Raw genomic sequence first — 25,900 nt, 5'->3', positions numbered from 1 at the left:
ACAATCAGCCCCTCACTACTCCTCCCACAACTCAAAACTCCTCCTTAGGATTTAGGAAAGCACCAACTCTTTTACCAGCATCTGCTCTCAAGCGCAGAAGCCATCATAGCAAGAGACTATCCACTGCTCCTACTCAGTGCCTAGAACATAAAAATGCACAGTATAAAAGTGGTAAGGGGACAGAGCGCGCATAACGATTACTAGTCCCGGAAACAGGCTGGGTGGAAAAGTGCCAGAAACTTGTAAAAGAAGGAAGTACGTTCCAGATCTGGGCAGTCAGGGGTCCAGATTCGGACCCATGGAAAGACTGGAAGTGGATCACAGCAAGAGAATCCGGAAGGCTTAAGTACCTAGTAGCTTGTGGCCTAAAACGGAAAAACAATGCGGTTCAGGGGTCACACTTTGTGGGGTACTGTTATCAGTTTCCATCACCGACAGAGCGGCAATACCAGCCACAGCCGCCAGTCAAATGGCTCCACCGGTAGCTCCTTAAACAGTTCTCCAAATTCGTTCACCCCAACTCATTGCCACCAACTCGAAGAAACTTGCTAACCCGAGCCAGAGCCCGGATCTTTGCAAAGAATACGAGCACATAAACGCATGCGCAAATCCTATTACCTTGCGGACCAATCGCACTGCGACGCTGAGTGCTACGCCTGCGCAGTAGGCCTCTGGTCGCAGTTCCCAGTTCCTGGCTCCGGCAGGCGGGCTTCACTGTCCAATGTCCACTGGCATCTGGGGGGAGGAGCCTGCGTAGTGTGCGTGTGAGAGGAGGGGGGAGCGGGCTCGGGCCCGTGGTGTTTGACCCGTTGGTCGGTGAGTGAGAGGAAAAGGAAGGAGGAGGTCTGGAGTAGCGGTTGCCGAAATGTTCCGGTGTGGAGGCCTTGCGGCGGGTGCTTTCAAGCAGAAATTGGTGCCCTTGGTGCGGACAGTGTGCGTCCGAAGCCCCAGACAGAGGAACCGGCTCCCAGGTGACTGACCCATCCCGGGCAAACCCCACCTCGACGTCCAAGGGCCTGGGTGTCATAGGCTTGGCTACCCATTCCTCACAGCGTTCCCCCACCCCTCGGAAATCTTACACTCACTGTCGCATGGATTCCGAATTCGAGGGATACAAACCTGAGTTTGCAAGCAGAGGAGTCGGCATAGCCTTGCCGACCTGACCTTCAAGAGATTTGAACCCCAGTAGTTGGCTTGAGGCCTTTTCTGGGGAGGGTTTGCTGTTTAGGGATTACAGAAAAACTGGGCATCTCATTGTCCACCGCTGCCTTCCTGCCTCCCTCTCCTCGCCTTTTTAAAGCAATGAGGTCAAGTATACTGTGTCATTTACTAATGGTGAGACTTTCAGCAGGACATTAAAGTCATATGCACAAGTTTTCTGTAAATGGGGTTAATACCTGCTCTACCTTCCAACCCAGATGAGATCTATAGATTTGAATGCCCTGTGAAACAGAAACGGTCTAATGCAAGATGTCAATCTGTTGTGCACCAGACACCAAGAGAATTGGCTCAAAATTAATTTGAGATGCCTGGTCAGTGTAATTCTTGGTGGTCATTAATGCTTCAAAGAGAGTTTGCAGAACACATTGTGTTTGTCCTCCATGAAGTTGGATCATCAAACTTTTAGAGCTGGAAGGTTGTTTGTGTGTGTGTGTGTGTGTGTGTGTGTGTGTGTGGTAACATTCAACCTACTCATTTTATGGATAACAAATTGAGGCACAGAGGTGAAATTACTTGCCCAAGGTCACATAATTAATAGGTAGAGCTAAGGATAGTTTGCCAGTCTCTAGGCCCCTAATCCTCTACAGTCCTACTCTTCTTCCCTTTCTGAGGTTACAAAAAGTTAAGAATGAATTTGGTTCCTTTCGCATTAATTAGTCCATTGTGATTCTGATATCCATTAATTTACAGAGCATGGTTTACATCTGTCTGCTTATACAATCTCATGGAGATAATGAGGTGCATTTTTAATCAATAATATTTGAATGATAATCCCAGGGCATTTGCATTGACAAAATCAGAATTTATCATGGAGGCTTTTATATTGTGGAAACACCTTTTGGTTGATTTTTTTTTTTTTTTTTTTTTTTTGGTGGTGGTGCTAAGGATTGCACAAGCTAGGCAAGGCTTCTACCATTGAGCTATATCCCCAGGCCCCTTCTGGATGATTTAAAATTTAAAACATGGAAGCTATTTCCCTCAGATTTTTAAAGTCTATACAAATCTGCATTTGAATAGTTTTTCCAGTTGCTGGGAGTCAGACATTTCCTGATAGGTGTATTGGGCATTATGTCCCAGGGCATATTGCTTTTGGAACCTGCCTTCCTTTTAAATAATGCTCTGACCATGGGTGTCTTTTGCAGGGGTTTTGTGCATCAGTATATTGGTATTCTATGTAAATTTCACACAGAAAGGTAAAGATAAGGTAAAGATTTTCATCAACACTAGCCTTTCCAGTGTGAACTTATTTGGCCTTTCTAATGTGAATTTATTTTGCTAAAACTCACAGCTTTAGCCATGCATATTGGGGCATGCCTGTAATCCCAATCCCTGGAAAGGCTGGGGTAAGAAAATCACAAGTTTGAGGCCAGCCTGAACAACTTAGGGAAACTTGCCACAAAAATAAATAAATAAATAAAATTAAAGGGGCTGAGGTAATAGCCCAGTTGCAGAGCATTTTCATGATGAAAGCCCTAGGTTCAAATCCCAGCATGACACACACACAAACAAAAGAATCTCAGCCTTTACCAGCATTCTGAAGTCTAACCAGAAGGATTTGCATTTGCAAAGTTCAATTGTTTTATTAAAGATATTTTAAGGGGTTGACAATATTTAGAACTGCTGATAAATATGGAATCAAATGTTTTTTCCATTTCATGGCTTCATTTGAAGGCAGTCTACTGTAGGAAAATTCTGAGTTCCTGACATATTCATCTATCTAATAGTACACACTTATTCTTTGTCCTTTGGCCATGCACCAGAGCATGATATAACTTGCCTTTAAAAAATGGATGGGGGTAAGGTTACAATTTCAAAAAGAAATTATGATACTCTCATTTTAGGAATTAAGTCTGTTTTGTGGCTTGATTATCAACTGCTTTTAATCTGATTTCTTTTTCACATAGTAGCATTTGCTATATGTTTTTTCAGAGGTAGGCAAGGTTTATACACCACTTTCCCCTCCTCTCTGCCCCTCACCTAGTTCTTTGCCAGGTTGTTAGCAAATTTTCTTCTTTATCTTTTCTTTTTGATTTTATGTTTCTTGTGTCAGCAAACTTTAAGCCTGCCTTGAAACTATCTCATATACATATACCATTGTCGAGTTCATTTCCATATCCATTATATGTTGCCTTTCACCTTAAAACCACAGTAGTAGTGCCATGCACATGCCTGTAACTCCAGCAGTCTGGGAGGCTGAGGCAGGAGGATTGTGAGTTCATAGCCAGCCTCAGCAATGGTGAGACACTAAGCAACTCAGTGAGACCTTGTCTCTAAATAAAATATAAAAATAGGACTGCGGTAGTGGCTCATTGGTCGAGTGCCCCTGAGTTCAATCCCTGTGCTATTTTTTGGATGTGCTGCCTCCTTCCAGAAATGATTAAAGGTAACTAATAGTCACAAGTCTATGTCTGCATTCAACCCTGAGAAGCAGATGGGTTAGATAATAGATATTTTTTTCTGTTCTGTAACATTTTATCTGATAACCAAACATTGTGCTGCCCATGTGACTCCCTGACTGTAAGTTCAGATGTTTAATATTTTTCTCTATTTGGAATCATTCTCACCTCTTTAAAGAGGAAACTTGAATTCTTTGTGGGCTAGGATCTTAGCATTATGGACATTGCCAAATGATACTTTTTAAAGCCTAGGAGATGAGTCTTCCTTCACTCTTTTTTGCTTACACAGGACTTTTCAGAAGAAAATCTTTTGCAAGTAAGCCTTTTCTATAACCAGTTAATAAGTTAGATTTTCTAGAATGTTTGTAACTTTTTAAGGGAGTAGCTGCATGTCTTAACATTCTTCTAGATCATGTTTCCAAAAGTTTCTGGGTCATATGAATTGATTGGAGGACAGAACCCAAACCTACTCCAGGAGAGACTCCTGGGAATGAGAATGAATGAATATCTCCAGGATAGAGTCCTAGATATAATTCATATGATCAGAAAAATTTGGGGAGTACTGTTTTGCATGAGTAATGACTCTTTCCATTCTACTCCACCGCCCCAAGGTTTATAAAACCAAACTGAGCAACTCTGATGATTTGTGTCAAGCTCATTTTCTCAGATTCAGAGTCATTTTTCCTCCTAAACTAAACACTACCTGAAGAGAAGGATTATGTCCTATCTATTCTTGTGCCCTCAGTGTCTTATACAGTCTCTGGCACATGGTAAATTCTCCATAGCTAAATGCTAGTTCTGTGGAAGACTTTGCAGAATAGAGTTAAATGTCTTTCTTTGTCATTGAAATAATTTTTCCTTTTGTGCCTTTCATCAGAGTGGTTCATACTATACTATAGTTATTACCACTCTGATTTTTCTGAAATTCTAGCAAAGTTGATACTTTAAAAGGCTGATAGTCACGTGCCTCATCCCATAATCATAGTAACTTGGGAGTCTGAGGCAGTAGACGCACAAGTTCAAGGCCAACCTTAGCAACTTAGCAAGATCATGTCTCAAAAAAATGAAAAGGGCTTAGTGTAAGTTTAATTCCTGTACCAAAAAAAGGATCAATAAACAAATAGTTGTCATACTCCTTAAAAGAAGCATCTAGCTAAAATTGGCACTCATCCAGGCATGGTGGTGCATACCCATAATTCTAGCAACTTGGGAGGCTGAGGCAGGAAGATGGCAAGTTTGAGGCCACTCTCAGCAATTTAGAAAGGCCCTAAGCAGTTTAGCGAGACCCTGTCTCAAAAAGTGCTGGGGATTTGGCTCATTGGTAAAGCGCCCTGGGGTCTATCCATGGTACCAATAAATAAATAAATAAATAGGCTCTCTCTGTAGGCGTCCTGCCCTCTGTTTTATTCATGTTAGAAAAATCAGTTTGACACTCAGGAATCAGGTCTCAAGAGCATATATAGACCTCTTAACCATTTGGGATTCCTAGGTGCCTCAGTGTATAGATATGTTTCTGGAACAGGCCTTCAGGGAGTATGGAAAAATGGATTATGAAACCTACAGAAATGAGTTTGCTGGTTTAGGTACTGTTCTGATGCTAATCTGTGGTGTTTAAATTTTTTTTAATTTTTGCTAATTTATTAAACAACATGAAAGTAAATGGGATCTGGTTAAAAGAACATTGCAAATAATTTTTAAATGTTAAGTCAACATCAATTTCTATCTCCTTCCTTCATTTATTCATTCAACAAACATTTATTGAGGAAACACATCCTTTGTATCATGCACTGTTACACAGAACAAATTTGCTTATTGGAAATCAAACAGTGTGCAGAAGAAAGCTCAACCTGTATATGTGCAGTCTAACTGCAGTTTTTCTTCTTCTTTTTCTCTTTTTGATACTGGAGATTGATCCCAGGGATGCTTTACCACTGAGCTACATTCCCAGTCCTTTTATTTTTCAGTTTGAGACAGGGTCTCATTAAGTTGCTGGAGGTCTTAATAAATTGCCACCTGCCTCAACCTGGGAGCTATATCACTGGGATTACAGGTTTATGTAACCACACCTAGCTTGACTGCAGAAAATTCCAAACAAGCAAACTAGTGCAATAATGAGAAGTCAAGAAGTAACTCCACTTTTCCCACTTTGGTAAGATAAGTGAAAAAGCATGTTTCAGTCATGATGGAAATTTTTCTAAAGTTTTGAAACTCTGGGGAGAGTGGTATAGCAGTACTTTCATGGGTAAAAGAAAATCAGAGAAGAATATAAACATCCATATAATACTTACCTTGGTACCTTTTACAAAATTAAAGTAATTTTGTAGTTATGTAAAAAGTTCTTTTAATGATAGTTGTGTATTATATTTCTTTTCAAGCAGTAGCTTAAATGTTAGCTTTTTAAAGTCAATTTACTTTTTTTTTAGAGAGAGAATTTTAATATTTATTTTTTTAGTTATCAGCGGACACAACATCTTTGTTTGTATGTGGTGCTGAGGATCGAACCTGGGCCGCACGCATGCCAGGCGAGCGTGCTACCGCTTGAGCCACATCCCCAGCCCCAATTTACTTTTTTTAAAATATTTTTTTAGTTGTAGATAGACATAATTTGCCAGGGATGGAACCCAGTACCTCACACATGCTAGGCAAGCACTCTACCACTGAGCCATAACCCTGGTCCCAAAGTCAATTTACTTTTACTTATCTTCTTTTCAGGGTAAATTGAGGCAAAACTGGAACTTTCCTCAATTTATGCTTTGTTTTATCAGTCCATGAAAAGCAAGCAAAAAAAACCAGAATAAACACAACAGTGTTAAATTCAAGTTGTTATAGTATTTGTATTTAGTATCTTCTAGAAGGATAAACAGAATTTTTTAAAAGAACATTTATGTTCTGGGCTAAAGATGGAAACCAAGCTTAATTACATGAAACTTTTTCTTGCCAGTTTCATTTTCTAAGCTCTTCCAGTTATTCATTTCTACTTCTAAATCTTTTATCATTTTTATGGGCATCTGAAAATCAAAAACTTGCCCAGATTAAGATAAGCTTCTCCCCCTTTCACATTTTTATTTTCATGATTTATTGTTATTTCCAAATATTAACCATTTATTTCATGTTGTGATGAAAGTTTCTAAAGCAGGTAAGAAATAAGAAGAGTGAAGAAAAATACATTTCCTTTTCTAAGAGTGTAGATCCAGTGTCTCTATCTGTAATTCAGAAATCCCAATAGAACTGTCGGGGTTTTGTAACTCATTTGCAGGTCAGTATAAAACTTGACCTGAATTGGAGAGAGGCTACTATAAGTGTGTGTGTGTGTGTGTGTGTGTGTGTGTGTGTGTGTTTGCTGGGGATCAAACCCAAGGCCTTGTGTGCATATGAGGCAAGCACTTTACCAATTGAGCTATGTCTCCAGCCCTACTTATAATTTTTTAAATCCCCATGTAGTGTAGTTGGTCATAGAAATATTAATGTGCTTGACTCTAGTTAGCTGCCTCTTACTATGCCAGGTGTCACTACGTGGTATGTGAGTTATATATTTAAGACCAATTTTGAGTGCCCAAGTATTTTAGATGAGAGACTGCAAATCTGTATTGGACTGGTTTTTACACCCCCCCCCCATCCTGGCACTGTGAAAGCAAGAGGGAAAGTGCATTATGATGATGATGATGATGATTTGGGGATTGAACTCAGGGGCACTCAACTGAACCACTGAGCCCAAGCCCCAGCCCTATTTTGTATTTTATTTAGAGACAGGATCTCACTGACTTGCTTAGCACCTAGCCATTGCTGAGGCTGGCTTTGAACTCGTGATCCTCCTGTCTCAGCCTCCTGAGCCGCTGGGGGGAAAGCACCTTATTTTTAATCTCTGCAAGTACAGGTGAAATGCCACTACCAGGGCCCATTCTGTTTGTCTTTATGAATGTTTTCTCTGATATGTGGAAGCTAACCCACAATAAGCATAATCAGGGAGGAATAGAAGTTTAGTGAAGTAGACAAAGGGGAATGAAGGAAAGGGATAGGGAATAGGAAAAAGAAAGACAGTGGAATAAAACTGACATAATTCTCCTGTGTTCATATATGGATATACCACAGTGACTCTACATTGTGTATATTCACAAGAAATTAATTTTAAAAAATATAAGTAAATGGCAGAAATATCATAGAGGGATGGGGAAAGAGAAGGAGGAAGAGAGGTGCCAGGGTCAGAATTAAAGAACCTAGTCAGGACTGGAGTGTATCCACCAGCATCTAGTAGTTTCAAGCTGTGGTGTCACCCACCCAGGGTCATCAGATATATTTATCTAGGAATTTGTAAGAAGGCAAATTCCTTTATTTTTAGGGTCACTCTTCTGTTATTCCCAAATTATGCATATAGTTAAACATAAATTCTTCGTCCTAGAATTCTATTTTTTTAAGAGAGAGTGAGAGAGAAGAAAGAGAGAATTTTAATATTTATTTATTTATTTTTTTGTTATCGGCGGACACATCTTTGTTTTGTATGTGGTGTTGAGGATCGAACCTGGGCTGCACACATGCCAGGCAAGCGCGCTACCGCTTGAGCCACATCCCCAGCCCATGTCCTAGAATTCTAAATAAAATTTGTTTGCCTTTCTTTTTTTATTTCTTTTTAGTTATACATGACAGTAGAGTATATTTTGACATATCATACATACATGGAGTATAACTTCCCATTCTTTTGGCTGTATATGATGTGGAGTTACACTGGTCCATTATTCATATATGAACATAGGAAAGTTATATCCAATACATTCCACTATCTTTCCTAGCCCCCTCCCCATCCCTTCCCTTCATTCCCCTTTGTCTAATTCACTGAACTTCTATACTTCCCCTCCCTACCCTCCTTTATTATGGATTAGCATGTACATATCAGAGAACATTTCTGCGTTTGGTTTTTTGGGACTGGCTTATTTCACTTAGCATAATATTCTCCATTTCCAGCCTTAGAAATGCAAATTCTTTAGGCCCATCCCAGACCTAGAATTAGAAATACTGGGAGTAGGGCCTAACCAGCTACTATTTTTGGCAGGGGTAGGGGGGGATACCAGGAATTGAACTCAGGGGCACTTGACCAGTGAGCCACAACCCCAGCCCTGAGTTGCTTAGTGCTTTACTAAGTTGCTGAGGCTAGATTTGAACTCACGATCCTTCTGTCTCAGCCTCCTCCCAAGCCACTGGAATTACAGGTGTGTGCCACTGTACCCGGCCCCAACTACTTTTTAACAAACCTTCCAGGGGATTCTAACATACTTTGTTTGAGAAGCATTATTCTAGATTAAAGTTTGCAAACTACAATTATAGGCCAAACTTGGTCTATGGCCTCCTACTTTTTGTATGCCTCACAAGCTAAAAATGGTTTTAACATTTTTAAAATTACCAAAAATATGAAATACTATTTTGTAGCACATAAAATTATGTAAAATTCAACTTTTAATGTCCATAAATAAAATTTTATTGGAATGCAGTCATGCCATTCATTTATGTGTTGTTCATGGCTGCTTTTATGCACCATCAGCAAAATTAAATAGTTATAGCAGAGACCAAACAGCCCACAAAGCTGAAAACATTTACTATTTGGTCCTTACAGAAAAAAAATGCTGCTCTAGGTCAATAGTCAGCAACCATGAGGAATGGCACAAGCAAAGAAGGTACTGAGACCTTCCTTCATCTGAAAATGTCAGCATCCCCCTGGAGAAAGAAATCTATGAAAGTCTTACATTTCCATGTATGAGTGTTATGATGATCATCAGATCATTACATAGCTCTATGTACTACATCAGAATAACCTTGTATTATTTTGGAGGAGCAGGAGCCAGATCATTGGTGGACATTTTAAATTTTGTCATTTGGGAAAATATTTCGTAGTCTAAAAGTCTTCAGTTCCTTTGGGGAGATAAATTCACTTCTGAAATTTTTTTTTTCTGATTTTGTTCTGAGTTTTAACATTTCTTTTTTCTAAGACACATTACCTTTCATGCCAGACTGAACTGTGTCCTAAGTTGTTTTGCAGTGTTTAATTTGTGTGGGGTTTGAGCTATTTAGATTACTCCTGAAATGTCCCAAGTAGTTGGTAGTTAACTTTGTGTGCAGTTGGTCGTCTGTTTCCACAAGTTCCATATCCATAGATTCAACCAATCAACAGATCAAAAATATTTTTTTTTCAAAGTTGCTTCTGTGCTGAATATGTTTTGGCTGATTTCTTGTCATTATTCCCTAAATAATTTAGAATAACAACTATTTACATTAAGTTGTATTAGTAATCTGGAGATGATTTAAAGTATAAAAGGGGATGTATATAGGTTATATGCAAACACCATATCATTCTATATAAGGGACTTGAACATCCATAGATTTTGGTATCTTCCAGGGGTCCTGGAACCAATCCTCTTCTCCTGTAGATACCAAGAGATGACTATATCTACCCAATCAGTCATCTCTCTGTGTTTTCTTCATTTATGGTAAATATGTAAAAGGAGAAGTATTTGATGAACTGCTTATATGTTTTTAATGAACTTTTCTGGAAGCTATCAATTTCCTCATTGGGCAGCATTAAATTGTCTCTCAAAAACTCCAACAACTTGGGGGCTGGAGTTGTGGCTCAGTGGTAGAGCACTTGCCTAGTACATATGAGGCACTCGGTTCAATCCTCACTACCACATAAAAATAAATAAATAATGGTATTAAAAAAACTTCAACAACTTAAGAATGTACATTTCAGATATCTGTAGTATTTATGTGTACATTTTTAATTGTTTTTTTTTTTTTTTGGTCATTGAACATTAAACACCATGCAGTGCAATGTGTAGTAAGTCTTTACATCTACAATGCATTGACATTTAATCAAATCATAAACATGTATTAACTGTTTTATTTTTTTGTGTGTGTATGTGTGTCTTAATAAATTGTGTTCCTTTAGGCAACTTGATCCAGCGATGGCATGTTCCACTAGAACTCCAGATGACAAGACAAATGGCTAGCTCTGGTGCATCAGGGGGCAAAATCGATAATTCTGTGTTAGTCCTTATTGTGGGCTTATCAACAATAGGAGCTGGTGCATATGTAAGTAGAAAAGCAGCTTGTGTAGAGAAGCTGCCAAACAGCTCCCATTTATAGATTCAGTACTACTCTGCTTTAAAACTTTTGCAACTAATTCTCCTTTCTCCTTTTGGAAAATTTTTCAAAAAGCCTTCTTTAAAGTGCCTACTGTCTAATATCCTATTGAGCCAATGTGGAAATGACTGAAATTTTATTTCATGTTGATTGATGATCTTCATTCTTTTCAGTTGTCTTTTTACTCTTTATTTGAAAGCCACTGTTTTCTTAGGTTTGACTAACCTGAAAATTGTACCTGTTCTCTTGGATATAACATACTAACTTATGAATAAAGCAAAAATTCATTGCAGCTCCTTAGCACAATATTTGATTTTGATCCATTTATCAAATATTTTATTTTTCCTCACTTTGCGATTGACACTTAAAAAAAAAAAACAGCAACAGCCTTCAATCAAAAATATGCATTACTAAAAAGAAAACTATCCCTGAATCTTCCCCAAAGACTAAATTTTAGAAGCAGGCCTAGTATCTTCAATTTTAGAGTGGAGTTTGTGTGAGGTGAGAAATATGGTGTTTAATTGCTATGTAGTATTAGCACAATTATATCTCCTTAAATGAACTCTAATCAGCTTAGTGGGTCACAAAGGAATTATTCTGTGGGTGTTTTTTTTTTTTTAAACTTGGCAGGGTTTACTGTGACTAAGCAGATCAGTCTAAAGTTGGACCCTGTAAGGTTGAGTGAACCAATTCAGGTATCACTCAGTAACACACTTGATTGAAGAGAGCTGTTTGTTTTACTATGAGTGAATGGTTGGAAACCATTGTTCTTTCTCATTGGCAAGACAGCAAACTTATCTTTGTTCCTTGGTCACTAATTTTTAAAAAAAAAGGGACAGCTGGGTACAGCAGCACAATCTCAGCAACTTGGAAGGCTGAAGCGGGAGGATCACAAGTTCAAGGCCAGCCTCAGCAACTTAGTAAGGCCCTATCTCAAAAATAAAAAGGAGAGGAACTGGGGATGTGACTCAGTGGTAAAGTACCTCTGGGTTCAATCCCGAGCACCAAGATAAAAAAGGAAGGGGACATGAAAATTATTTGAAATTGCCTTTGTCCTCCTATCTGACCTGACTCCCAAATGCACAAGAAGAGTAGCCAGCCCTGCCAGTTGTGAGTCAAATCAGTAAGAAATAGGTGAGATCTGTCTGATAACGTTTTGATGAAAGATAATATTCTCCTTCAATCCTGGTACAGCATTTTTAAATTTTTTCTTTTTTAGCACAGAATAATCAAAAAATACTTCCCTTTGTACTGAATATTTCTTCATTAATACTTAGTGCCTTTTCTATTTCCTTTTGTTTCTTTCCTGGCCTTATCTTTACCTACAGTTGTGCAGTGTCATCACCTAGGATCCCCTTCTAGATCACTAGCGTCTGCAGGTGCTTCTGGGAAAGATGGCAGCAGCCTAGTATACTTCTTAATTGTAGGAGCAACAGTCACTGGGGCAGGAGTTTATTATGTAAGATGCTTACACTAAAATATATTTGGGGGTATGGTGGGTGAGACCATGGCACTAATGAAATCTTGATCCATTAGACTATAGTAAAATATTCACAGCATGTGCTTTCTCTAGGCATTTATTAAAGGGACATTGTCAGTCACTAGAGAGTCCTCAAATTACATTCTTTAAACTGTTGAAGTCCTCCTGTATAGATCTAAAACCATCAATTTAAAGCCAAATCCTCATCATCAACACTTTGTTGGAAACTTTTTCCAATTTCATACCTATTTTTATCACTAAATTATATTGTGCTTTAGTGCTGCATGTGTAACAAGAGTCATGAAGAGTAAATGTTAATAAGCAAATAAAGTTAACTTGAGAACCATCCTTTTTGGATTATTCTAGGTAAAATGTAATTTTTTTGGTTTGTGGAAAATGATCAACTCGACTGAAAAGGCATTTTATTGAATGCTTCTGAGGAGGGCCAAAAAGCCATAGAAATTGCAGTATTCTCCCCACCCACCCACAGCTTCTACTTCCAAGTAAATGCATTTGGCAGTGTCCCTTTTGTAATCTCTAATTTGATCAAACTAGTGGCTAAAGTGATACACGCTAACATATTCATGTAGATTGCTTTCCTAAATGCCTCTTGTTCATCATTCAGATATTACCCTCTGTCTGAGCCTTAACTTTTCCATTTCACGTCTCTCTCAGCTTTTCCCATTGGTTCAACCCCATTCGTTCAAAAATAGATTCGAAGTGTTTGCAACAGATGTGTGTGTTTATAATAATTTAAACCCATTAAACCTTTGGTTTGTTGCCTTACCAGAGTTGGATGCCTCCACAGAGTTGACCATGCAAATTTTCTTGCTGTCAAGCCATGAGACAGGGTCATCACTGTTGCTTTTTCCTGTCTTAGAAATAGCAAGAAACATGAGTTCCTCTCAAGCCATTCAGTTAAATGCCTCATCTCCCTCTGTGTTTATCCAACACTGGTGGTAATAAAACTATGATATTATAGTAGATCCAGGTTAAATGATAAGCTCTTGTCTACCTACAGCTGTTATCAAACTACTTTGTACACTGTTGTTTAATTTTTTTATCCAATACTGGGGATTTAACCCAGGGGTGCTATACCTCCAGCTCTTTTTATTTGGAGACAGGGTCTCACCAGTTGCTGAGGCTGGACTCAAACTTGTGATTCTCCTGCTTCAGCTTCCTGAGTAATTGGTATTTTAGCTTTTTTTAAAAAAAAAATCTTCATTTTGTTAATTTATTTTTATGTGGTGCTGAGGATCAAACCCAGTGCGTCACATGTACGAGACAAGTGCTCTGCCACTGATCCACAACCCCAGCCCCAGTATTTTAGCTTTTAAATGTGTTGAAACCTTGATGTCAGGTGACTTGGATTTTCTTCTCTGAAATTGTTATTAGTCTCAAGAGAAATGTTAACTTAAAATTAGAGCCTGGATTTGGTGAGATGTGGCTGTAAGTTGTTTAGTGTTTGTATTAGATTCTCAGACTACCATAACAAACACCACAGACTGCATGCTTAAACAACAGAAGTTTATTTTCTCATAGTTCTGAAGGCTGGAAAGTGCAAGATCCTGGTCAGTCAGGGTTCAGTTTCTGGTAAGGGCTCTCTTCATGGATTGCAGACAGCCACCTTTTTGCTGTGTCCTTACATGGTGGAAAGCAAGTTAGGTAGTTTTGTTGTGTCTGTGTTCTCCCCCGTCCCCCCCCCCCCACCATACTGGGATTGAATCTAGGGGCACTCTAACTGAGCTACATCCCCAGCTCTTTTTATTTTGAGGCAGGGTCTTGCTGATTTCCTGGGGCTGGCCTTGAACTTGGCAATCCTCCTCCGTCAGCCTCACTAGTCACTAGGATTAGAGGCCTATGCAGGGCTCTTCTCTTCTTATAAAGGCACCAGCCCTAAAGGATTAGGGCCCACCCTTATGGCTTCATTTAACCTCCATCATTTCCCAAAAGCCCCATGTCTACATACTGTCACATTGGAGGTTAGGACTTCAGAGTGTGAATTGGGGAGAGGACACAAACTTACAGTACTTAACTATTCCTTCATAACTGTTTTCTCTCATTTGAGGAAATGTTCCTAATTTGAATATAATCACTACTTTAGCAATTCCTTTATCAAAAGCTCTTTACTATCTTTCCACTTTACCCCCCCACACACAAAGAAGGGAGCTTTTTAAAAACTTTCACCATGTTCCACAGTAAAAAATGCATTTTTGTCTTATAGCTCAACCTATATAGCTACAAATACATAAAACTGAAAGTTTCAAGCAATGATACTTTTACTAGATGTGATATGCTCTGATGTTTTCCCTAATGCTGGTTGGTGGTAACCTATAGACTGATTTAACAGCCCACTAATGGTTTGCAACCACACAGTCTGAGAAACTTTGGTTTTGAGCAGCATTTCTGCTGCCTAGATGTAAACATGAGCTTCTGATTGGCATCCACATGAGAGCATTTCTTCCTCTTGCTGGTAACTTTCTCTAGGACCACAGGTAGATCTCCTAGTCTCAGTCTGCTATAGCCAAAATGACATTTAGAATATTTAATGAAATTGAATATTTGGGCCTTTGCCATTATTCAACTGACAGGAGCACATTGCCTCATCCAAAAAATGACCTGTTTGGTTCCAAATCTGCTTAAGACAAACAGCACCATATTCATCTTTTTAGAAAGGTTTTCCCCACTAATACTTTTCACAAATTTATAGTATTTCTTAACCCAACATGTATTTATGTCACTAATTAGAAATCTGTGCAAAGTGGGACTATAGAAACCCTTGGGGGAAAGGTAAATTTTTATTTAGTATGCCTGTAAGCTTATTTATATTCTTAAACGTTTAGCTTAAAAGCTGATATATGTACACATATAACCTCATTCTTGCCCTTTCCCTACTAAATCTCTGTTTCTTTCTCTGCTCTTCCCTTCATGTGTGAAGCCATTAGGAGGTATGAGCCAGGCTTAGGCCATTTTCTGCTGTCGTTCCCAATATGAACATGGCCCTAGTTTATTTATCCATTCATTCTTGTTGACCAGATTAAACCATCTTTTGGTAAAAGTCTTTTTTTTTTTTTTTTTGATGCTGTGAATTGAACCCTTGGCTTGTGCATACTAAGTAGGTGTTCTACCTCTAAACTACATCCCCAGCCCAAAAGTCTCTTTCCTAAATAGAAAAAAAATTAAATATGGATAAATACTGAACTTGTATATACATAGTAACCTGATGCCAAGATTTAAAAAAAAAAAAAAAACTCTTCCTTCCTGAAATTAATGTTAATTGAATTCAGTCCACTTATTTGATGAATTTAGTGGTAAATTGAAAGAATACCCATTGTCTTTTAACATATAGTAGTTTCTACTCCATCTGTCTCATGTTAATTTGTTTCAGATTGATGAATGTTAAACTGAACTCTTAGGGTCCAGATTCCCCAGTTGTAATATGTCACTTAATGGGCTGCTCTGCTTACTCTAGTTAATTACAGAATTAATTAATTAATTAATCTGGGGCTTCATTTGACATGTGGTCATTTAAATTCTTGTTCTTGCCTACCACTTTTTAAAAAGTCACTATTAGAGCAGGGATATGTACTTTAATCATAGAATGCTTACCTAGTATGTGCAGGGCTCCAGGTTTAATCCTCAGTACCAATAAATATATTAAAATTTTAAAAATAAACAAAAAGTCACTAATAGGTGTTGTGTGTCATAAAATGAACTACCAATAATAACAAAACCTAGTCATAATACCAAGATATCCTTCTTTAGTATGAAAGGGTAGAAAACATAGTATGTTTGATACAAGTATTTAGGCAAGGTGTTTGAACCTTCATAATATATGTGTGTAGTCTTTCTGAGTGAGACTCTTGCCTCATCAGTTTAGGAAAAGGACAGGCTGTTGAGGGAAAGATGAGTTACTCTATAAGAATAGGACACAGGTGGCCACATATCCAAGCAATTATCTGAGTACCTTAGCAAACCTGGAATAGGTCTACCAAGAAATTTTTATTTCCCAACTTCTGCTTGAGACCATGTAGATTGACTTCATAGCCAGTGTCCAGCAATAGCCCGGAGCCCTATTCTATACTGATATAAACATTAGCCCTTTCTAGCACTTACTAGTATGAATTATTTTTTTCTTTATCTGTACCTTCAGAATTAAATATCATGAGAGTTTTTTACAGAGAGCCTCAGAAAATCTGAAACTGTTGTATTTCCATTTGATTTTGAATAGTCTTGATTTAATTTTTGAATAGTCTTCATTTAATTTTGAATACACCAAGTGTGTATATATCCAAAGTTTTAAAGAATTTTGCCTCAGTAATATTAATATAGAGGAACTAGCCTCATGTAGACAAAAGCTTCTCATTTAATTGAAAGATGATATTCCTGATATTCCTTGTGGTTTGAGTTAGCTGTATGCTGAAATAATCTTTTTCTGTGTTTGGATCTGCAGGCCTACAAAACAATAAAAGATGACCAAAAAAGATATAATGAAAGAATATCAGAGTTAGGGATGACACCAGAAGAGAAACAGAGAAGGGCCACATCATCTGGTGAGTATGTCCTGAGCTCTCACTATGTGTAATTTGAAACTTATGAAGAGAAAGTTCTAAGTGGTTTGGGTGCCATGGTTTATAAATTATCTTATAGAAATGATGATAGTGTAAGATTGTGAATCATGGTGTAACACCCAAACCAGGAGCAATTTGTTAAAATGTTTGGCTGGCATTTGGGCTTGATGATAAAATGAGTGGTGATTATGATTCCTTTTTTCTTCATATTGGATTGTTTTGGGGAAGGGTATTGGGGATTGAACCCAGGGGCACTATACCCTAAGCCACATCCCCAGCTATTTTTATTTTTTTAAATTTTGAGGCAGGGTCTCACTAAGTGACCAAGGCTGGCCTCAAATTTGCAGTCCTCCTGTGTCAGCCTCCTGAATGGCTGGCATTATAGGCATATGCCACTGTGCTTGATATATTAGATTCTTAAAATACAAGGTTGGTGAGGAAAATTACTGGAAAAGAGATAAAAGCCATTTTTTCAATGAGCAAAAAAATTTTGTCTGTTATGTTCCCCTTTTGAGACTTGGTTTTTCAGAGAGGAATTGTTTTAATCCTTTAATAAGCCCCTCAGATATGGGTGGGTGGTTTGCCTTGCTTTCTTCAATAGCCTTCTTATTCTTGATCCTTGTATAATAATCCCCAGTTGACTTCCTGGGTGTTCTCCCTTTATTGCTAACAAAAGGTGAAACTGAACTTGATATTATCTTGGTGGTCAGTAGGAAATTAATGGGCAGGGTACAAGCCTACTAATATATACTTTCTAATATATTTTAGAAATAACTGAATATTTAAGCTAGGACCTTATTCACTACAGAGCTAATGAATAAATGACATGGGCCAAATAATTCACCTTTTTGGGTATTTTTTCACTTGTGAAGTGAAAGGAATACTTGCTTTACCTCTCCTACTAGGATACTGTGAAGGTTGTTTGTTTGTTTGTTTGTTTTTTAACATTGCTGGGGATTGAACCTAGGGGCTCAAGCATGCTAGGCAAGTGCTTCAGCCACACCCTAGCAAGTTTATTTAGTGTAGGTGCTATGTTTTGCTACTTGTTTTGGTACTAGGGATTGAACCCAGGGGTGCTTAACCACTGAGTCACATCCCCAGCCCTTTTTATATTTTATTTTGAGATAGGCCTTGCTAAGTTGCTGAAGCTGGCTTTGAACTTGTGATCCTCCTGCCTCAGCCTCCTGAGCTGCTAGGATTACAGGCATGTGCCACTGCACCCATCTGTTTTACTACCTTTATGTAAAAGATTGAGACCAAGTGCAAGTTGATTTTTTTTTAATAATAACAAAGAGTCATCTGAGTCTGTAAGATTCACTCTGGGTTGGCACAGTGGCAAATGCCTGGAATCTCAGTGGCTCAGGAGGCTGAGGCAGGAGGATTGCAAGTTTGAGGTCAGCCTCAGTAACTTAGGCCCTAAGCAACTTGGAGAGACCTTGTTTCAAAATTAAAAAAAAAAAGCACTGGGGAGGTGGCTCAGTTGTAAAGCACCCTTGGGTTCAATACCCAGTAACAACAACAACAAAAAGATTCACCCTGTTTGGTCTATTGCTTAAAGCTCCAGAAGGCGAGCCGGTTCCTCAGGTCAGAATACCAAGTCATGTTCCTTTCCTACTAATCGGTGGAGGCACTGCTGCTTTTGCTGCAGCCAGATCCATCCGGGCTCGGGATCCTGGGGCCAGGGTAAGTTGCATGTTATTTTGTTTGGCACAGAGGATATAGTCTGGTAGCACTCAGCCTATGTGAACACTTTGACATTTGCCTCTTTTTTAATGACTTGGCTTTGATACGAATTGCTATTTTTGTATCTAAAGGTACTGATCGTATCTGAAGATCCTGAGCTGCCATACATGCGACCTCCTCTTTCAAAAGAACTGTGGTTTTCAGATGATCCAAATGTCACAAAGACACTGCGATTCAAACAGTGGAATGGAAAGGAAAGAAGGTTTGTTTGCTTATGTAAAATGGGCCTAACTATCAACTTCAACTGAGTATAGGAGCAGGTTAGGATTTTGCCATGTGTGCAACAAATAGGAAGGATGACTTGGCTATATGCTGGAATACCCTACAGTTTAGAAGCAATAGGCTACAAAGAACATTCTGGATTCTGTTACCAGATCTACCAACAATTGGTAGTAAATGTTAGCCTCCAAAATGCTAAGGTACCTATTTCTGGTACCTTTAGGATAGATTTCTCAGGTGACGATGCACTTGGCCTCTGTTGTCACTTCTTCACACTTGCCTGGGAATGTCCCATAAAAGGAAAAGAAACTGTTTAATGGCCTTTTCTCTTACACCCTAGCCTGCATTCAGAATTTCAGTAATAGGGTGGGAAAACAGTAAAGAAGAGCCTCTTTATCGGAATGTTTGCTTAAGAGACTTGGAGCTACAGGTCCAGAAGCCTTTCCCCTTACAAAGGACTCCTTAGAAGATCTTTTGATTCCAGCACTATATACTTTGGGTTTCAATTCTTTCTCATTAAGTGATCCCTTTGATACTGAACTAAATTTTACAGATCTACCAGTTCCTGGTGCTTATAACATTTTTCTGCCTCTTTTCCATACAGCATATATTTCCAGCCACCTTCTTTCTACGTCTCTGCTCAGGACCTGCCTCATATTGAGAATGGTGGTGTGGCTGTCCTCACTGGGAAGAAGGTGAGCTGGTAGGCTGCTTCCTTTGTCAGGTTCTGTGTAGGTGCCAACCAGCAAGTATGTTGATGTGTATTTCCACTATCATTGATGTCTGCCCTGCCATTGTAGTTCATCAAAAAAGGACCAAGTCATTTTAGGATTAATATTACTTCGTGTATCTGTCTCGGGGAAAACTAGTTTCGAAGCCTAGGAAACTGGGCTGGCTAAACTTTCTTAAGGAAGTTCTATTTTTGAGAATCATATTTCTAAAAGTTGTTTCTGATTGTATTTGCTTTTCTGCCCTTCCTCCTCCTTCCTATTTTTCATACTAACTTCTCTCTGGGATTATTGATGACAATATTTTGCTGAAGGTACAAAGCTCAGTGGGTGGAATCCAGAGCATAAATGGGGGTTTGATCTTTGACAAGGAGAGCCTGACTTCTCTTTAAGGGGCATAATACAGAAAAAGGTGGATATAGGTTTGTGGATAAACTGATAATGAGACATTATATGTTAAGTGTCCCCCATGTATAAATGACACACAGGCCCTGCCCACTAGGGTATAATGGTAATAGGCAGGAACAGATCATAACACATAGATGTGTATAAGAGTGATGCAGTGTGTCGTGGGAATCACAGGGAAGAATATCCAGCACAGCAATGGATCAGGAAAAGTTTCCTAGAAGAGGAACTCTTATAGAATGGGAAGTCTTAGGGAATGAAGAGATATAAAGTAGAGAAGAACAAAGAGCTTTCAAGTAAAAAAAAAAACATTCAAATAAAAATGAATAGCATAGGGCTGGGGCTTTAGCTCAGTGGCAGAGAACTTGCCTGACATGTGTGAAGCACTGGGTTCAATCCTCAGCACCACATAAAAATAAATAAATAAATACATAAACGCATGCTGTCCACCTACAGCTGTATAAAAAATTTTAAAAAATGAATAACATAAAAAAGAGTGAAGAGTATGGAAAAGCATATTTGCTGCAAGAAAAAACAAAGTTACTAGGTACTAAAAAACAAGTTACAAGGTACTAAAAGAGCAGAAAATTCAAGTTAGGGAGTTGTAAGAGATGAAACAGAAGTTACGCAGAGCTCTGGTTGTTAAGGGCTTTGTTTGCTGTGTGAAGGAGCTTGAGCTTTTTCTGTGGTAGTGAGCTATCAAGTTTTAGGCAAGGATATAAAACACTTGCACTGGATTTTCAATGATCACTATTGGCTATGACAAGGATGGATTTCAGAGAAGTAAGACTAGAGATAGATCATTTTGAAGATTATTATAATAATCCAGATAAGAGATGGTTCAGGCCCAAAGTAGGATAGTAATGATGATGATGATGAAGAAGAAAAAGAAAATAAGAATATTTATTTATTTAAGAATTTAACCTTTATTTTATTTATTTTTATGTGGTGCTGAGGATCGAACCCAGTGCCTCACATGTCCTAAGCAAGCACTCTACCACTGAGCCACAACCCCAGCCCCCAGAACATTTATATAGTATTTATTGTGATCTTGTAAGCACAGTTTTTAAATGTGCATTATCTCCTCTTATTCTCAAAATAATCTTAAACAGAATTTGAGCTGGGGGAAAGGGCTGGGGATATGGCTTAGTGGTTAAGCAACTCTGGATATAATTCCCAGAAACAAACAAACAAACAAAAAAACCCAGAATTTGGCCAGGTATGGTAGTGCATTCCTGTAATCCTGGCGACTGGAAGGCTGAGATAGGAAAATTACAAGTTCAAAGCCAGCCTCAACAAAAGCAAGGCATTAAGCAACTCAGTGAGACCCTGTCTAAAAATAAAATATGAAATAGGACTGGGAATGCAGCTCAGTGGGTGAGTGCCCCTCAGTTAAATCCCAGGTACCCAAACAACAACTGAATTTGAAGCTGGGTGCAGCATTTCATACATCTGCATACCTGTAATCCCAGTGACTTGAGGCTGAGGCAGGGGGATTGCAAGTTTGAGGCCAGCCTCAGTGACTTAGTGAGACCCTGTTGCAAAATAAAAAGTAAAAAGGTCTGGAAACAGCTTAGTACTAAAGTATCCATGGATTTGATTCTCATTACCCCAAAGAAACAAAAACAGAATTTGAAGGCAGGTGCAGTGATCCACACCTGTAATCCCAGCAACTGGGAAAGCTGAGGCAGGAGGATCACAAATTTGACGCCAGACACAGCTACTTAGTGAGGTTCTGTCTCAAAAAGTAAAAAGGGCTGGGGATATAACTCAGTGGTAGAACATCCTTGGTTTCAATCACCAGTACTGAAAAGAAAAGGAAAAAAAAGTGAATTTGAGAACAGGTCTCTCTGACTACAGAATTGGAACTCAGACTTCCTGATTCCAGAGATCAAGTTCTCAATGCTCTATTACTTCCTGATACAAAGCTGATGATCTGCAAGGACCTAGGTTCAATCCCTAGTACTAGGAATAAAAGAAAGGTGACAAATATAGGGAACAGACTTGTAGCATACCTAGGAGTTAAACTTAACAAAGCCTTGAGGTTGGTTGAAGGTGGACGTTGAAGGAGGGAGAAGTGACAAAAATGACTTTCTGAATTCTAGCTTGTGTGTCTGAATGGATGGTGGTGGACCCCCAACTGAGAAAGACATTATAAGAGGAAGAGTTAGCCAAGCATGGTGGCACATGTTTGAACTCACAGCAACTAAATAGGTTTAAGCAGGAGGATGGCAAGTTCAAGGCCAGCCTCAGCAACTTAGTGAGGCCCTAAGCAACTTAGTGAGAACCTATCTCAAAAAGATTTGGGGACTTATCTCAGTGGTAAAGTGTCCTTGGGTTTAAGCCCCAGTTCCAAAAATTTTTTTTAAAAAAAGGAAGAGCTAGTTTAAGGGAAGAAGACAAATTTAAGTTTTGGATTACTAAGTATGAGCTGGAATATCGAAATGTGTCTTCTGGGCAGTTATGTGGATATAACACTTGGGAAGGCCTGGGCTCAGAGATTCAGAAATCATCTGGGTGCAGTGGTACACACTAGTAATCCCAGGTCCCAGGGACTCTGGAGGCCAAGACAGGAGGTTTGCAAGTTCAAGGCCAGCCTTAACAATGTAGTGAGGCCCTAAGCAACTTAGTGAGACACTGTCTCAAAATAAAATATAAAAAAAGTGCTGGGGATGTAGCTCAGTGGTAAAGTGCCTCTGGGTTCAATCCCTAGTACCAAAAAAAAAAAAAAAAAAAAAAAAAAAAAACTCGAGATTTGGAAATCATCTGAGTAGGTGTAGGAGTTGAAACCTTGAGAGTTTGTGAGGCCTCCCAGGAAGGAATTTACCTTTTGAGAAAGTGGGGCAAAAAAAGAAGGCCCTGGAGAATCTCATAGTTTAGAAGACAGGCTTAGGAAGGAGAATCCACAAAGGAGTCAAGGACAGAGTTCCAGAGGAGTATAGGGACAATCCAGGACCAGAACCAAGAATATAGGGAGTTGCAAGAAGGAAGATGTGATCCAGTATGTTACATGACTAAGGAACTTAGTAAGAAAAGAATTATAGTTCTGGGGATATAGCTCAGTGGTAGGGCTTAGTAGCTTAGTGTTCACAAGGCCCTGGATTCAATCCCCAGCACCAAAAAAGATAAGAATTCTAAAATGCCCCATTCAATTTGGCAGTTTAGATTCCATTGTGAAGTTAGAAATGAGGCTAAACTACTTTTTAAAAAAGATTAAATGAGGGGCTAGGGTTGGGCTTAGTGGTAGAGTGCTTGCCTTGTATGCATGAGGCACTGGGCTTGATCCTCAGCACCACGTAAATATAAAATAAAGATATTATGTCAACCTAAAACTAAAAAAAAAAATACTAAAAAAAAAGTTTAAATGAGCCAGGAGCTATGGCACACACCTGTACTCCCAGCAGCTCAGGAGGTTGAGGCAGGAGGATTGCAAGTTCAAAGCCAGCCTCAGCAAGTTAGCGAGGCCCTGTCTCAAAATAAAATATAAAATGGGCTGAGAATGTGGCTCAGTGGTTATGCACCCCTGGGTTCATCCTTATAGAATGCTTTCTCCACCGAAACTCAGCTCTCCCTCAAGGATGAAGGGGAGTTGTTAACAAAGAAGTAAGACTTCCAGATAGCCAAGTAGAAAAGGTTGTCCCTGTTCTCCACTTCCACAAATCAGGTTAGAATCTTGAGCACTCACTGGCCCTATTGTTGGCTGCTTAGGAACTTATGACCACTTGGAGAAACTGGGCACTAGAAACTATGGTTCTATTAACTACTGAGTTTTTTTTTTTTGGGGGGGGGTACTGGGGATTAAACCCAGGAGCACTTAACCGCTGAGTCACATCCCCAGCTCTTTTTTTTTATTATTTTTATTTTGAGACAGGGTCTTGCTGAGTTGCTTAGGGCCTCACTAAGTTGCTGAGGCTAGCCTCAAAATTGTCAATCCTACTGCCTCTGCCTCCCAAGCTGCTGGGATTACAATAGGTGTGTGCCACTGTGCCTGGGCCTGAGAAATGTTTTTTAAGGATAATTTTAGGTTCAGAACTAATCCTCACTGGGCCAACTAGCTAATAGGTCCAGGGTTTTGGGGGGTTGGAGAGTGATAGGAATGTTCTGGAATTAGAGGTGATGAACCACTATCTAATTTCTAATTTCCAACCTTATGAATATACTAAAATAAAAGAATATACTTATGAATATACTATCTAATTTCCAACCTTATGAATATACTAAAAGCCATTGATTTGTATACTTTAAAATGATGGGGAAGGGGGTTGTGGCTCAGTGGTAGAGTGCTCACTTAGCATGTGTGAGGCCCTGAGTTCAGTCCTCAGCACCACATAAAAATGAAAAAATAAATAATTTTTTAAAAAGATGAATTTTATGTTATGTGAATATCATCTCAATAAAATGCTTTTCAAAGCTAATTCCATCTCTACCTCTTTTCTGTGTATGACTATACCAGGTGGTACACCTGGATGTGAGAGGCAACATGGTGAAACTTAATGATGGCTCTCAGATAACCTATGAAAAATGCTTGATTGCAACAGGTGAGTATTTTTGGAGATGTCTGTCTTCCCAGCTATAGTAGCTCATTCAATTTTTAGAATTTGGCCTTCCCTATAGAAGGCATTTCCACTTAATGTTAAGAAAACTAAAACCTAGCATCCCTAAAGTAGATGTCTTCTCTTGATGCCAAACCCGGCTAAGTCCCATGTATCCTAGATGGTAGGCCCTTCTAGATCGTCCTTGCCTTTCCTTCTGGTAAAGGCATGAAGAAGTTGCCCTTTCCTGCCTCCCTTCCTGGCATTCACCCCATGCCCTGAAAGTAATGTAGCCATGTGGCATCATTGCCAGCTTTCTAATCAGAAATCAAAAGGAGACCAAAGCAGCAGCTGAGAGCATTGTAGCCTTGCCAGCCTATAAGCATGCCTGAGAAACTAGAAGAGGATGTTGAAGTAGAGGGAGGCTCTTGGGCCTGCTATGGCGGGGGCGGGGGTGGGGGGTGGCTAAAAAGACACTCAGATCTGCTTCTCAAAGGAAATTGATCAAAAAGCCTACTGTGAGGAGAGTTGAAAGAACACAAAGCCACCTTATCTTGTAATGGCTGACATGGTACTAACAGGGAGCACACTCATGCCACAGTCCTAAAGGAAGAGAGCTGTACCTGGGGGGTTGTTTGGGCTAAGTCCTGCTTGTTGCACTAAAAGGGTTTTCCTCTTCTTATTTCCAGGAGGTACTCCAAGGAGTCTATCTGCCATTGATAGGGCTGGAGCAGAAGTAAAGAGCAGAACGACACTTTTTAGAAAGGTAATTGTCTGCTTCACTGTTTTCATTGTGTTATTTTGAAGAAGTAATACAATCTTGTAGTCCCCAAGTGCCCACCTTAGAATTGGGAGATCTGAGTGCTATGTGTCCCTCTTCTTCAGACTTGTTATCTTGCCTTGAGCAAGTCACTTCCTCTCTGAACCTCAAATACCTCACTCAAGGATTTTCAGATCCTAGGAGAAAATACAGTCAGTGTTTTTATTGTTTGCTATAGTTCCTTTGTACTGCTCGTCCTTAGTTGGTTTTTCTGGATGGATTTGATTCATTGGAACTCCTCTTGGCATTTTTCATTGCAAGTGCTGTGTGGAGACTTTGAATAGAAATATGAAGACTACTCACATAGCCAGGCATGGCAGCACATGTCTGTAATCCCAGCAACTCAGGAGGCTGAGGCAGGAGGATTGAAAGTTCAAGGCCAGCCTGGGCAATTTAACAAGACCTTGTCTCAAAATTTAAAATAAATCTCCAGGTGCAGTGGTGCATACCTGTAGTCCAAGCATCTTGGAAGGCTGAGATAGGAGGATCACCAAGTTCAAAGCCAGCCTCAGCAACTTAGCAAGGTCAAGCAACTTAGCGAGACCCTGTCACAAAATAAAACATAAAAAGGACTGGGGATATGGCTCACTGCTTCAGTTCTCCTGGGTTCAATCCCAGGTACCAAAATTTTTTTTTTAAATTGAAGAACAGGGGCTGGAG

General features: G+C 39.3%; 1 protein-coding gene across 1 annotated transcript in view; it reads left to right on the top strand.

The window, feature by feature from the left end:
- The first annotated feature begins 774 nt into the window (after positions 1–774).
- Aifm1 (apoptosis inducing factor mitochondria associated 1) overlaps positions 775–25,900 on the top strand; it is a 35,109-nt gene continuing 9,983 nt past the window's right edge. The window contains exons 1-8 of the mRNA XM_077106630.1: positions 775–971; positions 10,549–10,691; positions 16,676–16,775; positions 18,352–18,476; positions 18,608–18,738; positions 19,360–19,450; positions 24,342–24,426; positions 25,110–25,186. Coding sequence (XP_076962745.1) covers positions 866–971; positions 10,549–10,691; positions 16,676–16,775; positions 18,352–18,476; positions 18,608–18,738; positions 19,360–19,450; positions 24,342–24,426; positions 25,110–25,186 — 858 coding nt within the window. The 5' untranslated portion in view covers positions 775–865. The remainder of the gene's footprint in view (positions 972–10,548; positions 10,692–16,675; positions 16,776–18,351; positions 18,477–18,607; positions 18,739–19,359; positions 19,451–24,341; positions 24,427–25,109; positions 25,187–25,900) is intronic.

This window comes from Callospermophilus lateralis, chromosome X (assembly GCF_048772815.1).
Source record: "Callospermophilus lateralis isolate mCalLat2 chromosome X, mCalLat2.hap1, whole genome shotgun sequence".
Lineage (NCBI taxonomy): Eukaryota > Metazoa > Chordata > Mammalia > Rodentia > Sciuridae > Callospermophilus > Callospermophilus lateralis.
Note: the sequence above shows the minus strand (reverse complement) of the source record. Positions and strands in the feature narration are given on the sequence as shown.